Genomic DNA, 19,602 nt, shown 5'->3' on the forward strand with positions numbered 1-19,602 from the left:
ATTATTTACCTTTCAAACCATAGCTTTATACTCTGCATAAATGTTTTGTGAGGGTATAACTGGTTCTCTCTCAAATATAAAAGGACACCAAACAGCTCTTTTTGTAACTCAGCACCTTTCATACCCCTGCTGAAGTCAAAAAATGCCTGCAGGATATCCAAGGTTGGGACCAAATCCTTAGCCAGCATTTCATGGTAAAGTTCAAATGCAAGGTTCATTTCTTGATGACGGCTGGCTGCTTTGATACAGGACTCATAGTGTATTCGTAAGGGAATCATAATCTTTTTTACTTCTTCCAAAACAGTCAATGCCATCCTCCATTGATCTGAATTACTCAGCCCCCTGATAATAAGGCTGTAAGCTCCACTTTCAAGTATCTTAAACCTGCCTTTCATTATATCATGCACATCTAGAATTTCTGAAGTCTGCCTCTGCTGGACACACAACATCAGATACTTGACCAATAATTTATATTCAATGTCACCATTGCTCATTGCCACATGGGTCAGCAAGGACTTAGCCACATCAATGGGGCTGTTGTATTTGACCATACTGTTAAGCATCACTTCTTCAAATACTTCAGGTAATTGAAAGCTTTCCCTCAGCCTGCTCCATTCCTCAGCCTGCAAAGGTTTTTCTGGAGGCTGTACATTGGTAAACTGATGATTTAACAAAGCACGACTCGGTAACTGTTTCTTTAGAGCTCTCACAGAGGAAGAAGAGTGGAGTTTCCCTTCAAATATTTCTTTGGCCTCCTTATCCCATGCTTTTTCTTCATAATCAATTTCAGACCTTTTCTTGGAAGGAATGACATCAGTTCCTTTGGGATCCACTGGTAACAAAGCACTGGAAGATGTCATAAAACTGAAACAGTTTAACTTCTCCCTACTGGGGATGCTGAAAGAGATAGCAAACAGTTGTGGACATCCTGTAACAGGCGAGAACATACGGCATTTCCGTAGCAAAGTCTGAAAAACATGCAGGCTGGTTTGAGAAAACCGTGCCATCACAAGAAGAAATTCTCTCGTTATTAACTCAATGTACCTAATGAAGTTATAAAAGAGAAAATGCAGTTTGTATGGGGATGTCCACTATAAAAGCCCAAGGACTGTTCCACTGTATAAGCCTCACGTTCAAAATGCTTGTTCTTGGAGTTCCTTTTGCCTGTTACGAAAACAAAAAAATGATGAAGTCTTTTTGCACAAAAGTCAGTCTCTTACACTGTGAGAACATTCATCCAAAATCAGGGCACCTTTCTTCTAGAGAAGATGTTTTGCAAGTTTGCAGCTTATCATTTCTGCTTGTTGGTTACAGCAAAGCTGAGTACACAGGCAGGTAACTGATGGCAGCTAGGCAAAAAGCACAGGTCTTTTTCTTCCTGACTTTATCCACGTCGAGTCAGAAGGTTTCCTAAAAATAACATGGCAACATTAGAATTCATCCTGTGCTTTCCTGTCATGTTTACATTTGCATGCTAGCAAACACAAAGGTCAAGGTACCCTGACAACTTCAGGGGAGAAATCCCAATCCTGATCCCTCAGGCAGTCCCACCACGGGACCCCTAGCTTGGCTGCCTCACACCTTTCAACATGTGACAGACATTGGTCGAACGGCTTTCCCCAGCCGCAGATTCCTGGTTACACCGCTGCCGAAGAGGAACAGCGACACCACCAGCAGTAATTACGGCGTTAGGCTATAAAGACAAATGCCGCAGATTCGCCGACAACCGCGCAGGCGGCCACCGCCGCCGCTCATAAGGAGGCCCCACACGCCCCTCCCCCGGTGCCCGCGCGCGCGGCCCGTACACTACAACTCCCAGCAAGCACAGCGGCGAGGCAAGACCCGCACGGCCTCCCCACTCTACCCTGCCAGAGTGTAAAGAAGCGAGGGCTGCGCCCTTACTCCCCCGGTACTGACCTACCTCGGTCGGTGAGCGGCGGCCGTGGGCCCCTCGGTGCCCCTCTCACTTCCCGCCAAACCGGAAGCGCCGCCAAGCCCGCCCCTGGGCTTGGAGCCAATCGCGCTTCACTGGGTTAGCTGTCACGTGATCTCTAGCGCCCTGTCAGGGCGGATGGGGTTCCTGCGCCATATTGGTTGTGGGTACAGCAGTTTGAACGCCAGGTGCGGGGCGGGCATGAACTGGCAACGGAGCCTGAGGAGCCGGCTGGCTGCCCGCTGCGGCCGTGAGTTCCCCGGGGTGTCGAGAGGCGGGCGGGCAGGGAGAGAGAAAGGGAGGAAGCATGGGTAAGGGAGAGAGCGCGGCTGGCGTTGCCCTCAGTGAGGAGGGGTTGAGGGGTCAAGGCTGGTGGAGTGGTGGAGCGAGCACGGATGTATGTGGCCGTGGTGCTTTAGTTCCCTGTGTGCAGGCTGCCGCGGGGGTCGGGCACGACTGGATTCCTTCTGCGGAGAAAGATAACCCCTTTATGCTAGCGGTTAGTGACAGCAGGGGCGGCTGAGGAGCCGTGTGGAGGCCGGGGCTGTGAAGGCCGGCTGGGTTGCAGCGTGTATCCCTGTGACTGTGCGGCTGGTGGCTCTTTATTCGTGAGCCGTCAGAGAGCCTATGCAGGCATGCAGTGATATCCCTGGTATTACAGAGTGAAAGGTGGAGTTCATGCTGCTGCTTGCAGTAAGCAGTATCACACAGTGCTAACTCTGCAAGAGTACTGCTGCTTTGTCAGTCGTAATTGTGTGCCTGCTACAGTCACGTACCCTACAGAGCATCGGGTAGCACTATGCCGCTGCTGAAAGAGGTGCTCTGTAGATACTCAGACAGAATATATATGTGACATATTCACTGTATCTGCTATACAATTGACATAATAGGCCTGTGCTCCATTCATTATTTATGTTACTTAACAGCATGGCTGCACCAATGTCAACATGAGCTCTTACTTTCAAGGTCCTTGTTACATTAAAACTGTGGAGTAGAGCATAAATTCTTTTCTGTGTTTATCAGCCAAAAAAAGTGAACAAGAGCTAAAAGATGAAGAAATGGAATTGTTCACAAAATATTACATGGAATGGAAAGGAGAGAGAAAAAGTGGCAATATGTCATATGTGAACATACCACGATTTTACTACAGGGTAAGTAAGGCATCCAGATAAACTGCCAAAAGAGGCTGTTCTGCGTTATACGGAAAGATATGCTTACTCAAAGAGACACTTCAGCTTCAGAAGCTTAAGTAGATTGAAATCTGGATTGCTAAGTGTAACTTTTTGTTTTGTACAGGTATGGATTTCAGCAGTTTCAAACATTACTAAGTATCTCATTAGAAGCTATAAAATAGTTTGCTAATTGGGCAGTAAGCTTGGTTGCTTACAAAAGACAGGAAGTCCTTCTTTTTCAGAGGAACTTCCTGCTCTGACTGAATTTTGACATACCAGCATTATAAATACATATCTTCCTCATTCTGTTAAGGTACAGTGGGATGCTGTTTCATGAAAATGGTCAGTCATTGATCTTGCAGAGTAAAGTTACGTTTGTTGCCTGCATAATCCAATAGAAATGCTTGGTCTGGCATCTTATGTGTGAGATGAATCAGATTGGGATGGGAGAATATGGGAGCACAAGTTCAACATCTTTATATTCCTGGCACTAGTCAGCTTGACCCCTCAGCTGCTGTCTAACCTGAAGTGGTCCTGTATTCCTTAGGATTATGAGTTTCTGTCAATTAAGTTCTTAAGTACCTGTGTTTCAGCTGATGAATACATATGCAACTTCTGGTAGTGCTGTACAGTTTTGCATGTAAACATCGCCAGAACTTTCATACCAAGTGTATGGTATCCATCTGTTTCATTGGATAAAAAAAGTCTAGTAGATATTTACTCTTGAGAGTCAAGCATACAACAAAATAGGAGGTACTGCACTCTCCTGAATAAAAACACAGTAATAAATGTCTTTTATGCATGAGCACTCCTATCTTGTTAATATGGGAAAGCGCTTATTGGGTGGGTTATCAGGTATTGGGTAGGTCTTTGTCTCTCAAATTAAAGATGTCTTGCTTTAAATAAATATTCCAGTACTGAAATAATTTAAGACAGTATACAAGTGATGTCCCTGTAGAAGAAGCAGGTGCTGTACAGCATTCTGGTAGATAGGTTGTTATTTTTTGTCAAGTAAAGAGCTTCATCAAAGTGTGTGAGGCAGGACTACCCAAGAGTACTTGCTAAATGTGTAGGTTTTTAATGGTACCACTGGACAGTACACTAAAACACCAAAATGTTTCTAGCTGCCAGCTGAAGATGAAATCTTGCTTCAGAAATTAAGAGAAGAATCTAGAGCAGTCTTTCTGCAAAGAAAAAGCAGAGAGCTGTTGGATAATGAAGAGCTGCAGGTAAGAAAATATTTTCTGTATGTCTCAGAATGGCTTCTGATGAGACTTCTTTCTGCAGAGTTTTACTATCTCCTGTCTGCACAGTGAGGTGCTTTGTATTTGGGCTTGTTGGCTAGTTGTGAAGTACTAGCTAAAGCGTTTAATATAGTCTTGGGCTGGTAATGTTAGTGTAAAACTTCCTTCTTATAATGTATATGAGGACTAAGTCAATGGCTTCTGGTTTTCCAGAACATTCCAACAATTTCACTAGTGTGCTCAGAAGAAGAAATAAGTTCTGTTTGCACACCACTGAGAAGACTTCAAATATGATTGCATTTATTGCAGTGCAAAAGGGATGTGAGTAAGAGAGAGTGTGTGTTTAACACCAGTTTAGAGCAGTGGAAGTATCACTTTGTTGCTTTTCTGGTGGAACTGATGATGTGCATTGATTAAGAGGTAACCTTGCAGCAAAACCACTTTTTTTGATGCATTTCTTTGATGCTCTGTCTTAAGCACACTGACATCTCTAGAGAAATACCTTCTTAACCAAATATACATGTCTTTTAAGAATCTGTGGTTTCTACTGGACAAACATCAGACATCACCAATGATTGGGGAAGAAGCAATGATTAACTATGAGAACTTTTTGAAAGTTGGTGAAAAAGCTGGACCTAAATGCAAGTAAGGCTTTCTGCTCTTGCATGTGCTTACTTTGGCTCAACCTAAGTGCTGCTGTAACTTGCAGTTGCTAAAATAAATGGAAACAGTTTAATGGCAAGATAAAATCATGCCTGTGTAGTTACTGATGAACTAGTTGCTTTGCATCCTTGTAAAGGTGTATTGCCCTACACCTCTGAGGGAACTTTTGATGGAGATGTCTGCAGGAGGGGTAGGTACTTCATCTTAAAGAAATTCTTGCCAGCATGAGGTTTTTTTTATGTTAGTGGCCAGTAAACAGCATACTTTGTATCTGAAGAGGAAATCATGTCTCCAGTGATATTGCTCAACCTTCCCTAATATCTACTAATGGAAAACGTTCTGCTAGATGTTCTGTGTGCAGCATATATTGAATGTTTCTTCTTTATGCTCCTGTTGGAGGCTGCTGTTGTGCCCATACCTTTGTCATTGAGTTTTAGGCAGATTAGTTATCAGTACTAGTGATCCCTTCTATGTGCATATTGTTGTAGAAGAATGTAAGCCACTAAATCTATTGTAGTGAAGAGAAAATAAATTGAATGAAAGTTCTTGAAACCCCCATATCACTGAAGTCTCAGGAGCAGCAAAAGCATCTGCTTTTTATAGAGTTTACCATTGTTACTTGGTAGGATCCCAGCTGGTGGTTGTAGTGTAGCAAATTAATCTTTTTGAATACACAGAGCACAGTCTATATTGTTAAAATAGTATTTTAGAGTGTCTAAGTTTTTGAATACCGTAAGTGGGTCTGTCAGTGCAGTGCAATTGGATGCATAGAAGCAGCTTTGTGTTTATGTTTTACAGGCAGTTCTTCACAGCTAAGATCTTTGCTAAATTACTCCATAATGATCCTTATGGGAGAATATCTATCATGCAGTTTTTCAATTATGTCATGCGAAAAGGTTAGTTGGTGCTTTTTCTGTCTTAATGAGAAGTTGTTTTATTTTCAAAACTAATTTAAGCTTTATTAATTACTTGCTGTTCTCTTCAGCAGCAGTGAGATCTATCATTTGATTGCTAATGCTGTTTTCCTGGAGGCTTGGGACTTTTCACTGTTTACTAGGAAGTGGGAATTCAGCCTGTCTCTAAAGTCCACCTCTCAGCCAGAGATATCCTTGATCTGTTTGTTAAATACATTGGTATTATCATTTTCTTTATTCAGGCAGTACTGGGAAGAGCAAAAAACTAAAGTTACATGACGAGTATGGTCCTAACCACTGTGATCAGATTGTCCTGCAGATAGCTTTGTTTACTGTTTTTCCATCTATAATGGCGTTACCTATTTTTTCGAACCATGCTTGTCACTATAGATTCATATTGTGACAAGTATTTTCAGCTATATTTTTATTACAAATAACCTGAAAACCTGGGCTGAAAAATGCACTTTGATTTCTTTTTTAAAAAGAAAAAATAAAATCAGTCTCTGTTAGATCTTGTTTAAAAAAACAAGACTGGCAAGCAGGAAGGAAGGCTGCCTCATTGCCCTGTCCCCTGGCTACTATGTTCCTAGGTTTGGTAGGGCCTTGAGGCAGGGAGAATGGTAGCTTTCCCCAGAGCAGCTCAGCTTGTCTAACTTAAAATCTTGTGGTGCAAGAGATGAGAGATGTGTTGAGCAGGAAACCTGGTGAGTTGACGTGCAGAGTATGCAAGAAAGAAGTAATAGCGCCATTTGAAATAAACAGTAAACCCAAAAGCTGCAGGATAGGAGACTCCTGAAGAAGTCTATGAAAATTGTATCATTTCAAAAAGGCCTATTCAGATGCAAACAACAGAGATTCTTTCAGAGCTCTTCATTTGTTTCACCCAGAAGTTTTAAGTCTTGTGTATTTATGGTGGTGCCCTTGTTCTAACACCACAACAAACAAACAAGCACCACTCAATTTAGAGACAGGAACCTTGTGGCATGTCCCATCTCATTCAGATTTCATTTGCAGACTCTAGCCAACATAAAGTCCCATGCAGTGTTTGTTTGCAGTCAGTTATATAAGGATCCTTGTTTTTTCTAGCTTACAGCATTGACATTGCCCCGTGGCATGTCTGTGCAGTAGTAGAGATAATTTCTATTGTCTGCTGTACAATGTTCCTTATGAGGGCTAAAGACCAGGCCAGGTATTAAAGGAAGAAAAGATTTAAATACCTGTAGAAACTTTCAGTTCATACTTGGGATTAGTGGATTGGATTGGAATTGGTTTATTTGAATTTGTGAATTCCATCTGTATTTCCTGCTAAGTGTCCTTCAGTGTGGCACTGAAAAGAGAGGGAAGTAACAGATGAAGAAGGGAATTACTCTGCAGCAGCTTAAACTGATCCAAGCTGGGGCAATGCAGTCCCTGTTTCACCTGTTTTGATGAAGTTCGTGGACTGGAGAGGTCAGCCTCCAAAACATTCTACAGCAGGGAAGAGACCCTATCAACCTGAGCTTAAAACATCTTAAACACCTGTGCCTTGGGTTTGTGATGGTATTCTCTAACCATCTTAACTCATTAATGAACTTTGGGGTTTATTTTTATTTATTTTTTTAATATGCTTGTTAAAGTTTTAGGAATAGCTGAATAAGAAGAATCATGTACTTGTGCTGAACATGTAGGATTTTGTCTTTCTCCTTCCTTCCTCCAGCTGGAGGATTTTGTACAGTCCATGGATTACAGCCTTTCTTACCCCCTTTTAACAATCTGCACAGTCGTTTTGTGAGGGAATGAGAAAAATGGTAACTAATAATTGAATAATGGTGAAGGATTTCTTCTGCCTCCAGTAAAGCTTCCCCTTCAGGAGGAAAGAGTCAGGGCTGTTGACATTTTCCAAGTAAGTCAAGCTTAGTAAAAGTGTCTTGAATCGCTTCAGGGTACATCACTTACCTTTAAGCTTCAGCCAGCAAAGAAACAGGCTCACTATTTAACCTCTGTCATCTCTAAGTGATACTTAGTCCACCCTAACAAACGCTTACCTTGAACAGATGAATGTTGGTATGAAGGACAGGTCATATTTTGTAAGAGGAGATTTTAAACTGTTTTTTCATAGAATGGAAATTAAATTTAACATGGAGTATATAAATAGTTTTTATGCCTATTCTGTACTCTATTATTGTACTTTAACGATGGCCTCAAGCATGTTGTCCTATAGTTTCTTTGATTAATGTGCCTTCTTATTGCAAAAGTAGATACTTGTGCTGTACTAATTCTCCTGCTGTAACTTGGAAGTGAAGGCAGGACCTTTGTCAGTAGCTACAGTGCCTCATGATGCACAAGGGGCTGTAGCAATTTGAGAAGCACACAGTATATGACATTGTACAGCTGTTTTTAATGCATTGAAAATACACTGCTTCATTTATCTCTAGGTCAGCAGGAACAAATGAATCCATATGATTCCATGTACCAGATAAAATGTGTTTGCTCAGCCATTTCTCACTAGTTATTATAAGGCAGCGTTGGCCACAGTGTAGTATATATCGCCAGGGACTCTTACTAAGAGACTGAAAGGGTGTTTCTAATCAGGACTGGTACATACCATGGCTTCATTTAAATCTCAGAAAAATGCAAACCAGAGAGGTACTTAACATCCAACAGTGCCCTGTGGCCTTTAGAATAACTTCAAATTTTGGTGATGCCTCAAAAGCCCCCTAGATTTCTTGCATTATGATTCCATTTTCTGTTTTACAGTGTGGCTTCATCAGACAAGAATAGGTCTCAGTTTATATGATGTGGCAGGACAGGGTTACCTCAGAGAATCAGTAAGTAAATTCTTGAGTAACTTAATTTCTGTCTGTACTAAATGATAGAGCATCAAAAAGGTTCAAATTTTCTTCCAGTCTTATGTCATAAAATCTTGTATTATAATCTAGATTTGGGGTGAGCACATATGTTTAGATAGACAGCAATCTCTGTATTCTAGAGATTTGGTGGCTGCAGTGCTGCTAGCCTTTTTATAATACTGGTAATTATTTGAAAAAGAGATTGTAGCTACCAAGGTTTTATGTCATTAGCACTTTACTAGATTTAGTAAGATAGAGTAGAAATCCCAAAAAAGGATGGCTAGAGTGGGCCTCAATGAACTGTTCTAACGGGAGTTGATATTACAAAGTAAATGAGTTTTAGTTACCACTATAAAAGATCTATTGAAGAATATACAGCAATAGGAGAATTCAGTTAGGGGTCATGCACTGGTATTTGCAAAAGGTACAGTTGAATGCATTTATATTTACATGTACATATCTCCTTTGATAACATTCTGGGTTTTTTTGTGGACTGTTTCAGTCATGGCATCACATGTGCATGTATGTGACTTAGGCTTTCTGCCTGCTTTCATGTGCCTTTCTGTATCATTTCAGGGTTGTATTTTTAATAAAACACACTTGAAAGCCAGGGTGGAGTATAGCAAACATGCAGTGATAGTAGTGTTTAAAGCTTGTTTCTTTTTCTTTCTTAATTCTGCAGGATTTAGAAAACTACATTCTGGAACTCATCCCTACTTTGCCACAGCTGGATGGTTTAGAAAAATCTTTTTACTCCTTCTATGTCTGCACAGCAGTTAGAAAGTTTTTCTTCTTTCTGGATCCTCTCAGAACAGGTAGGTCCATGTTTTCAGATGCTAAATATGTGGGTCTGTTTTCACTTTTAAAATGTTTCCACTGACGCTACTTGTGTTTTCAAAGTAAAATGTAGTTGTCTTTGTAGTTTAGTTTGGGTTTTGGGGGTTTGTTGTTTTTGTTGTTTTTTTTTTTCCAGCAATCTTGTGTTTGAACGTTAATCCCCATTGAAGACCAGGAGTCTTTATGTGGGTCCAGTAATCTACAGCTAATGAATTTCTATGATATAACCATCAGCTGTGATACTATAGAATTATGTCACAGAAACCGACAAATAAAATATTGTTTCATCAAAATGCATTATTAGTGGGAGCTAATTTTAAGTGTTTAGTTTCAATAGAAAGCACAGCAACTTAACAACAGAACTGCTTGGCGGAACATCCACAGAGCTGCTGAAATGCTCAAGAATGCTTATTGTGCTGTGCTTCTCCTGTTATTAAATTTGTGTGCACCATGTAAACTCGTTACAAAAGGTTTGCAGCTATGGCTGCTAATCCTTATTACAGCTGTAGCTCCCTTGGACAGCAGCTTGCTTTTTCATAGGCCCTTGATTGAAGTCACAAACTGCATGTGTTTTCAAGCTCTAGCTGTGCCACTCAACAACGTCAGAGTTGTGTGGGCAGTAGACTCCAGTGGAGGTAATTACAAACACTTAGAGAGGGTGTGTGTGAAGTTACAATGCCATTATTTTGCACAGCTGTTTCCGCAGCATCTGTGCTACACCAGCAGAAGTGCATTCTGCCACCTTAGCTTTGTGTCACATCTACTGTTTCTGAACATGTAAAAATATCACATCACCTAAGAGACTATTATTCCAACAAATGTTTTAAGCATGATTTCTTTGCATTTTTTATTTTACTCTTTGAGTTGATGTTGAATCTAACTTTCTGGTTTTTAGGCTTCAGGAATACTCCTTATAGCAATATCAACCTAGTTTTATTCCGTCATTTTAAAAGCTGGTTTTATTTTGTCTCTTAAATTACAGCTTTATCCTTGATGTTAAAAGTTGGTTATGTTTAATTTTGCCTTTTTAAAAAAGGTAAATATTTTCCTGCTCAGGATACTTCTTTTGTAAGGGGAACCACCTAAATGAGAGCAATCAAATGGATATATTGTCTGTGTGACTGTTAAAATGTGGTGTTTTTTTCTTGCTGCAGGGAAGATAAAGATACAGGATATTTTAGCTTGCAGCTTCCTGGATGACTTACTAGAGGTAAAGATCTCTCAGAGTGCACTATTGTATTTCAATTTAATCTTTCAAAATTCTAACTTCATGTTTCACTTAGTTAAGGGATGAAGAACTTTCTAAAGAAAGTCAGGAGACAAACTGGTTTTCTGCTCCTTCTGCATTAAGAGTTTATGGTAGGTTTCTTTATTTGTGAACCCTTTTTTTTCCCTATCTCCTCTCTGCCCTCTATGATTTGATCACATTATTGGTGTTACTTTTCTTCTGGTTCTGTATCTAAATCCTGATAACTTTTCTTTTCAACTCCTGTATATCTTCAGTATATTTCCCTGACTTTTATGGTTTCAGTTCTCCACTGTTGCTCTTTACCATGGTTTTATCCTCTGTCATTTTGTGCTTGTTGCACAAGGTACAAGGTTCCTCTGTAACCTTCTCTTTTGACTGTTCTGTTCATGCTTTTGCATGTTCTTTTTTCATGCTTACAGTAGATCTGTTTAAAATAAACTGGTCTTATCCTTCAGCTCCTTTCGCTATATACACAGCTTTTACTTTTGAGCCATTACCTTAGAATTATTAGCAGCTTGTCATGGGATTCCCACTTTCTCTAACCCCATGTTCTGTGTTCATTTATGATGCTCTGTGAATGTTATTGTGGATCTAGCATATTCCCACTTAACTGCATTAGCTTTATGATGATTAAATAAATATTTAAATAGGTGTTAAATTTTCTTCCTCTGCTGAAACGGTTCTTTGCCGACACAGGTATATTATGTTTTGCCCTCTCTGTCTCCACCCTAGGCCAGTACTTAAACCTCGATAAAGATCACAACGGCATGCTCAGCAAAGAAGAACTGTCCCGGTATGGAACAGGCACTCTGACCAACATATTTTTGGATCGTGTCTTTCAGGAATGCTTAACTTATGATGGTGAAATGGTAATCACATATTTTCACTTTGTTATATTTATATATATATATGGTATAAAAGCTTTGGCTTGCAGAGATGTGAAATGTCTCATAATCAGTATTTTTAAAATAAAAAGTAGCCAAAAGAGGTAAAGTAACTTCATTTATCAATTTGCACATAAATGATGATGCAGCAGATGAAGAAATGAATTTTCTTAACAGCAAGGTGGTTGCAGCCTGGCTTAAAGAGAAGTTGCTTGTTTTGAAAAACAGAGGTGATATGAAATCCAGACAGCCTAGGATAAAACTTGTAGATTCAGTAACATAAAACACATTTTGAAAAAATGTATAAATGTAGCAATACTTTTTCATTGAATAGAATCATAGAATAGTTAGGGTTGGAAAGGACCTTAAGATCATGAAGTTCCAAGCCTCCTGCCATGGGCAGGGACAACTCACACGAAATCATGTCACCCAAGGCTCTGTCCAACCTGGCCTTGAACACCGCCAGGGATGGAGCATTCACAGCTTCCTTGGGCAACCCCATTCCAGTGCCTCACCAATTCCTTAAAGAGAACTAAAAGCAAGTGGCACACTTGACAGGTTAGCTAACTTGCTGTACTCTCCACTTCTTTGTGAAGGCAACAGTGGTTTTGTTGTGAGCTTTCCATAGTTGTGAGAAATGGGAATTCTAAATTAAAGTTAAAATGATATTTTGAAAGTTTTTCTTAATGTATTGTTAACTCTTATTGTCTGCATTCAGATGACTGAATTCTGAAATTGATAAATTACAAATTCGCTATGCAGTCCTGCCACCTTAGCAGTTTTCTGTAAAATCGCAGAATCTTCAAGGTCATAAAGGATCCTCCTGGTTGCCCTTTGCTGGACTTGGTACAGTAGGTCCACCTTTCTCTTATACTGGGGAGACTAGAACAGGACCCAGCACTCAGATGTGGTCCAAGCACTGCTGAGCAGAGAAGGATCACCTTCCTCAGCTTGCCAGCAGAGCTCTTCCTCATGCAGCTCAGAATACTGTCAGCAGTCTTTGCTGCGAGGGCACGTTGCTGACGTGTGTTCAATTTTGTTGCCTGTCAGGACTCATAGGTCTGGCTATGCAAAGCTTCTTTCTCACCAGTTAGCCCCCAGCATGTACTGGTGCATGGAGTTATTCCTTCCCAAATGCAGGATTTTGCATTTCCTCTGGTGAACTTGATGAGGCTTCTGTCATCCCATTTTTCCAGCCTGTCAAGCTCCTGCTGAACAACTCTCTGTTTAAGATAGACAGGATTATTATATACATAGGACTGAAGGATATCTATCCTTGTCACTACTATATCTTGATCAGGAAACCCAGAATCAGTCCTAACAAAAAAGTGATACATGTTTTTGATGCCTGCTAATGCTTCTACCATGTTTTTTGCCAAACTACCTACTCAGATCTATAAAGAATTTGGCCATATAGTACTGTTTGGTAGCGGTAGGCTTATTGCCACTGGATGTTTAATTTGTGGTAATGAAAACCTTTTATACAGCTCTTCTTCACTAGTTGTGTATGTTCAGCAGTTTAAAGGTATATTAAACATTGTTTAAAATATATATAGCATGTTTAATTTTGATTTATGCTTGGAATCCAAATTTTTTTCTAAAATGGCAGGATTTCCTATTGTTAGCAGTCATTAAAAACTAACTTTTCTGTTCATGTTGGTGGTAGCAGCCATTTTCTATTTCATGTTGTCTTTTTCAGAAAATAGACTGATCCCCTACAATGAAATAGCTGCCAATTATAGAGTTCCTGCTTGCAAAATCAATTTAGAAAGAAGACTGTAATAAACATGATTGTATCTACTTTTAGGACTATAAAACCTACCTGGACTTTGTGCTTGCATTAGAAAACAGAAAGGAGCCTGCAGCTCTGCAATATATTTTCAAACTGCTTGATATAGAGAACAAAGGATACCTGAATGTCTTTTCCCTTAATTATTTCTTTAGGGTAAGTTTCTTTATACAGGTAGGCCATTTTCTGTGTTTGTAGTGTTACAGCCTGTGTGCTTCTGAGTGCAGAACTGCAGGAAATCACTTTAAATTACCGGTAGCCACCAGGAGACCAGTAACTACTTCTAAGAAGATTTAAAATATTAAGAAAAGAAAATAAAAAATCCCAAACTTGGAAAGAACTCAAAAGGTTTTTCAGCATTTCATCTCCAGTTGAAATGAACTGGTTTGATTTTGTTTAACAAAAATATTTTCTGTTGAATATTTTTTTTTTAAAGAATATGAAATTGTCTTAAAATTGTCTAATGATTACCTATTAGAATCTCTTATGATGGTTCTCGTTGGCTCTTGCCCATGGGTTTAATTTCCACTGTAATTCAGTAGACATTAAAATAATGAAATGCAGTGATGGGCCTGTATATCTGTGGGATTCTTCATTCAATCTATTGATTGCAAAGAGCTTCTTGCATTTCTCATTTTCTGTATTGTTATCTGTTACTTCCAAATAAGTTAATTTTAATAGCAGCTAAAAACAAACAAACAAACAAAAAACAGAAAAAAAAAAGTAAAAAAAAAAAGAAAAAGAAAAGCTTCTTTTCAGTCTGAGGCTTGCGAAGTCTTCCTCCAAATAGTGGTTTGTGTGAGTGGGGTTTTGTTTTTCTTCTGGCTTGTGGTGGTTTTGTGTCTGGGTTTGTTTTTAATTTGTGGGGGGAGGAATGTTGTTTTGTCTTTTATTGTAATAGATACCTGAGGTATCGTGGAAAAGGAAATGTTCTTCAGTAAAGTGTTTTTGTTGTAAATGATTTGGGCAAAGTTACGAGTGTGATGCTTTTTTCATGTACAAGATGCCTTCAGTGATTATCTATTCAGACAGAGGGACAGGTACTTCAGTTTTCTTTATGTGGATCTTTGTATTATAACTGTAAAAATAAACAACAGCATTGTAGTTAGCCATATGTGCAAAGTGTGACAAGCAATGTACATGATTCAGCTCATTAGGTAAAGCTTTCAGGCCTGTTCAAGGCATAATCTTATATCCACGTTGTTTCTATATTATAGTAAGTCTCTAGTTGAACATGAACTTTGATAGTGACTACAGCCGTACCATTCTGTAAAAATAAGACGACTTACCTCAAAAACCTGTAGACCTTTTCTGAAAAGCAAAGGCTTTTTTAAAAACAAACACCTCCCCTTAGAAACGGCCAAAAAAACCCCTAAAGCAACCCCACACACACTCCACACCCCCCAAAAATACCCCAAAACACACCACACACCCACCTCTATTTTCTTTTAGTGCCTTTGAACCATCAAATAATTTTGGGTGAAATGGACCTTTGGAGGTCACCTGCTCCTACCTCCTGCTCAGAGCAGGGCCAGCTTCATGGTTAGGTTGAGTTGATCTGGGCCTTGTGCAGGTGAGTTTTGAGTATTGCCAAGGAGGGAGACTTCAGCCTCTTTGGACAATGTGTTCCAATGTTTGCATACCCTGAATGGGAAGACTTCTCCCCTCAGCTTTTCTGCTACCTCTAATTGGAATGCCTCTTCCCCTTTCACTGTGTGTCTCAAAGCAGAGTCTTCTTGTATTGTCTCTAGCCACATGCTGGTAGTTGAAGATGGTAATAATATTCCCCTCACCACCTCAGCCTTCTGTTCTTCAGGTGGATTAATCTCCATCTCAGTTCTTTCCTCTCAGCTGTGCTGTGCATTAGCTTTCAGAGCATGTTGGTAGCCCTCCAGTGGGCTCCAACTAGTTTGCCAAGGTCTCGTAAAAGGAGAGCCCAAAATTGCAAGGCTGCATCTGAAGTACTGTGTCCAAATGTTGAGTCAGGAGGCATAGTCAGCCGCCTAAACCTGCAGCTCAGGATTTATCTGCCTTCATTGCTACAAGGTCATCCTGCAGATTCTTAGGCAGTGCCAAGACCTCCACTCCAGCACCTTTTCTGTCAAGGTGCTTCTAGCCAGTTGGCTGCATAGGGATATTCTGCCGCAGGTGCAGGCAGGGTCATTGCATGTGGTTTTTGGACTTTGTTGTGAGCTTTGTTCAGCTTTTGTAGCTGTGTTGTATGCTTGATGGATAGCTGTCAGGCTGGGATTTGGCACTAAGGATCCTAGAGAAATCAGGCGATGACTTGTCTGATCTCCAAGCTTGTACAGCTCACCGTTCCCATCATTCTCTCCACTTTTGTTCATACGGCATTAGGATGCAGGGAAGACCAGGGGCCATGTCAGCTGTCTCTGATTTTTGTAAAGGGTATTAATTTGCAGTTTTATATTTTACAAAACGTGAATTTTAGTGTTGTCATAGTACATAAGTGATTCTAATACAAAAAGCAAATTTAACAAGGTAATTCTGCATAAGCTACTGTGGCGTAGCTGTTTTTGTGCATGTCTCCAGTTACATACTTACTCCATTGGCTTCGCTATTGAAAAGATTCCTCAACTGCAGCAGATGCTTGGTCATACTCCAGAGTGTGTCCTTTCTTTAATCTTTTGGAAATTGAATGTTCTAAGTTTTCCTTGAAATCAGAACATTTCTTTTGACTCTGTGAGTAACCACTTTTCTGTTAGCACAAGCAAGAATAGGTTTGCACCTACAGAGGCCACGCTGATACAGACAAGGATGCACAGCCTGTGTTTGTGAGACAGTTTTGTTTGTAGTTGTTACAGTTGTGCAGGCAGAGGTTTGGTGATGCAGCTTTAAATAGTACCACATGGAAGGAACTAATAGTAGGGAATACTATTCTGCTCAAAATGAGAAATGCCCAGTTACAGCATGGACAAATGCTCAAACACACAAACACATAGTCTCCCTCATTATTATTTGATCGACTTGAATACAGGCTCCATTTTCAAAGAAATGAGAAGTGTGAGTAGCTGCACTGCTTTGCCTGTCTGCTGGTTGATCTTTCCCCTTCTGTCTTTTCCTAGTGTGTATTTTACACTTTGTCAGAAACACTCAAACCAGAAGGTTCAGTTTTTGTAAGTATTAAGTGATAATATTCAAATGTCTACATATCCCATTTGCAGAGTGCTCAAACACTGGTCATAATGAAAGTTAGATTCTTATCATAGTGACTGAGAACTGTGAACCCATGCATCATTTGTAATACCTTAATTCACCTCTGCCTCACACTTTGCTTGTGGAAGAGAATTGATTGCAGGCTGTGGCATTGAATGCTTTGTCACAGGGCAATATGGCTTAAGATGCAGAAGCATTAAAAAGTTTGATACAGTGTCAGTATAATACCGCACTAGCTATTTCTAACTTTTTTTTTTTCCCCTAGGCTATTCAGGAGCAAATGAAAATCCATGGACAAGAGCCTGTTTCTTTTCAGGATGTCAAAGTAAGTTTTACTGAAAAGAGTACTGTGTGAAACACTTAAATGAGAATTTCATAATTTACTTATGTTACATGTCTAGGTTGTTGTATATTTATTTGCAGACTAGTAGAGATAATATGACAAGTCTTACTTCTAGGTTGGAAAATGTTTTTATGTTGTCAGTTGCTCTCTAAGAAATCCAGTGTGTAACTGCTCTAGTAGTTTCCTTACTAATAGACAAATTACCTGTTTAATACATGTTGCTGCGTCTTACACTAGGGTCAGGATCATCCGTTTGGAGCTTGGAGCAGACTGGTGACAAAAACCCATGTCTTACAAAGCTCTTTATTACGGCCTACTTTGCATTTAGCAGTTGTAGTACTTTATAGAAGCTCTGACACTTTCCAACTTCGCTCATAAAAGCTGAGTTTCATGTTACCATTTTGAGGCCAGAGCCTCCCCAGAAAAAACAAATTCTTCTTTGAGAAGTGGGAGGGAGCTCAGCCCACTGCTCCTATTACTGTGCTTTGTGTGGGACTTAACAGCTTTTATTTGTAAATTGGTGAGGGTAGCACTAGTTACCCAGAGATCACTCTGTATTATGGTATAAAGTAATCATTATTCTGATCATTAACGTGGGGGGGGTTTTCCCCCAATTTTGACTTTTCTTTCATAGGATGAAATCTTTGATATGGTGAAGCCTAAGGATCCTTACAAAATCTCCCTTCAGGACTTAATCAATAGCAGTCAAGGAGACACTGTTACCAGCATTCTAATTGATCTGAATGGATTCTGGACATATGAGAACAGAGAGGTCCTTGTGGCAAGTGATAATGACAACACTGCTGATGTTGATGATACATGAGTTTGAACAGGGGCAGACTGTGTCCACAGAGATACCTCAATCTGATGCACTAACTATTGAAAGCTAGAAGCACTCATTATCTGCATCAGTGCCTCTTCCATTTTATTTTCCTCCCAATATAAAATGTGGTACATATGGGAATTGCAGGACTAATTTCTGAAACCAAAAATGCAACTGCTTAAGAGATAAAAATTACCTGGTTTTTTTTTTTTCTTTTTTTTTAATAAATATTTTTGGACTTTTTAACCTGTGTACGAAGCCCTATTCTTATTTGAATACTGTATTGTAAATTTGAATATAACCCCAAAGTAAGGATATGATCCTTACTATCTTCAACAATGGCTTGTATCCACTCCACAAACCCAAGCCCCCCACTGCATTCTGTGTGGCTTCCTCTAACGCACTGTTGAGCATTCTGTTGTAAAGGCAGAAGTCTTCAGTATGAGGTAAAGTTTAGGCCTCTTTCTTCCATATGTGTCCAGCTTTAAGTGTCTAACAGAAAGGATAAGTAAATAACTATTGAACTGACTGAATGGTTGCCCAGTTCTCAAGAGGTTCATTAACAAAACTGCACTAGCTTTATATATAGTTAATCCAAATAACTGTCTAAAATCTTTCACCAATATAACCTCCTGTGCAAGTACGTTATGTAATTAAACTTAATTGTACAGCTGAGCTACAGCAGTAGTTAAAGTAGTGAATTTAACAAAGATGTAGAAATGTTTCAACTTTCAGATAAAATTACAATTGTACAATAGTTATTTATTACTGTGAGGTATTAGCGTTATTTATTAGCGTGAGGTAGTGCTGAGCATACCTCACACTAATGATGAGTGTGCTGAACATACATCAAGTATGGTACCAAGTGCTACATGAGGCTCTAAGGCAGGGGTACGGGTACTTACTATGTTATTTGAATTCCAGCAGGATGGGCGACTGCGTGAAGATGAAAAGACTGAACAGGCACATGCACCTGCACGCAGGCATAAAGTTGCAAAGACAGCACAGTTTTTGAAGAAAACCCATAGCCAGCTTCCAGTTCAAAAATTATATTAAATATAAAATAACCAATTAATGCATTTACAGGAAAATTAAACCATTATGAAAGTAACCACTTTCATACATTTTGCAAAAAAAACTGAAGGAAGGATTAAGTTAAGGCACAGTGAGTAACACAGTATTTTATACAGAGAAGTTTAAACCCAAGGCAGTGACAGCATTTCTGAGACAAGAGATAGTGTGGTGGGGGAGGACAGCCAGTGCTACTGATACAAAGCAAAGCATCCTTCAGCTTTACTCTTGAGCTGTGTGAGGCTTTCTATCTGTAATGGTGTAAGAACTCCCAACACATGGTTGTTCTATGTATTCCCCAGGTGTTGAACTAAGATGTTTGAGGCTTTCTGTCTGTGAGTGTAAGAACTCCCAACACATGGTTGTTCTGTGTATTCCCCAGGTGTTGAACTAAGCTCTCCCCTGCAGCTGTTCAGGCTAAGGAATGATTTTATACAGCTGTCAGCACCCTGTGTCTTACAATTAAAGGAGGAGGCAAAGAAGAGGGTATCAAAACAGATGTCATGGAGCTGATGATTGAATCCTCCTCAGAAGATTTTCTGGTAGTGCTGGAATGCTATGAGCAGATGAGAGGAGAAGGGATTTGTGCTTTACAAGACACTAGTTGAGCAGAGGTTGTCTAAAATACATAACTGAACTCTGGAAACTAACAGCCAAGTTATGTGGCTTCTGATG

General features: G+C 39.8%; 2 protein-coding genes across 2 annotated transcripts in view; one reads left to right on the forward strand and one right to left on the reverse strand.

Annotated features, from left to right (window-relative positions):
* The window catches only part of PRORP (protein only RNase P catalytic subunit), a 50,142-nt gene extending 48,585 nt beyond the window's left edge, over window positions 1-1,557 (reverse strand). Inside the window, exon 1 of the mRNA XM_061367565.1 lies at window positions 10-1,557. Within this exon, the coding sequence (XP_061223549.1) occupies window positions 10-1,007 (998 nt within the window). The 5' untranslated portion in view covers window positions 1,008-1,557. The remainder of the gene's footprint in view (window positions 1-9) is intronic.
* Window positions 1,558-2,071: 514 nt separating this feature from the next.
* On the forward strand, window positions 2,072-18,102 carry PPP2R3C (protein phosphatase 2 regulatory subunit B''gamma). The gene is made up of 13 exons (XM_061367591.1): window positions 2,072-2,183; window positions 2,957-3,084; window positions 4,230-4,334; window positions 4,882-4,994; window positions 5,811-5,908; window positions 8,663-8,733; window positions 9,437-9,569; window positions 10,746-10,801; window positions 10,875-10,950; window positions 11,573-11,709; window positions 13,532-13,669; window positions 16,956-17,015; window positions 17,668-18,102. The coding sequence occupies exons 1-13, from the start codon at window positions 2,072-2,074 to the stop codon at window positions 17,854-17,856; spliced, it is 1,416 nt and encodes a 471-aa protein (XP_061223575.1). The 3' UTR covers window positions 17,857-18,102.
* Window positions 18,103-19,602: the final 1,500 nt, after the last annotated feature.

This window comes from Neopsephotus bourkii, unplaced genomic scaffold (genome assembly GCF_033783945.1).
Source record: "Neopsephotus bourkii isolate Nb327-2 ecotype Australia unplaced genomic scaffold, CSIRO-AGI_Nbou_v1 NB_1388, whole genome shotgun sequence".
NCBI classification, from domain to species: Eukaryota; Metazoa; Chordata; class Aves; order Psittaciformes; family Psittacidae; genus Neopsephotus; species Neopsephotus bourkii.

Excerpts from the sequence above, each read along its gene's own strand:
- PPP2R3C (XM_061367591.1), top strand. The coding sequence starts at position 2,072 with ATGGGGTTCCTGCGCCATATTGGTTGTGGGTACAGCAGTTTGAACGCC. Across the intron at positions 2,184-2,956 it reads GCTGGCTGCCCGCTGCGGCC|CCAAAAAAAGTGAACAAGAG; the intron begins GTGAGTTCCCCG and ends TGTGTTTATCAG. Across the intron at positions 4,995-5,810 it reads AAAGCTGGACCTAAATGCAA|GCAGTTCTTCACAGCTAAGA; the intron begins GTAAGGCTTTCT and ends TATGTTTTACAG.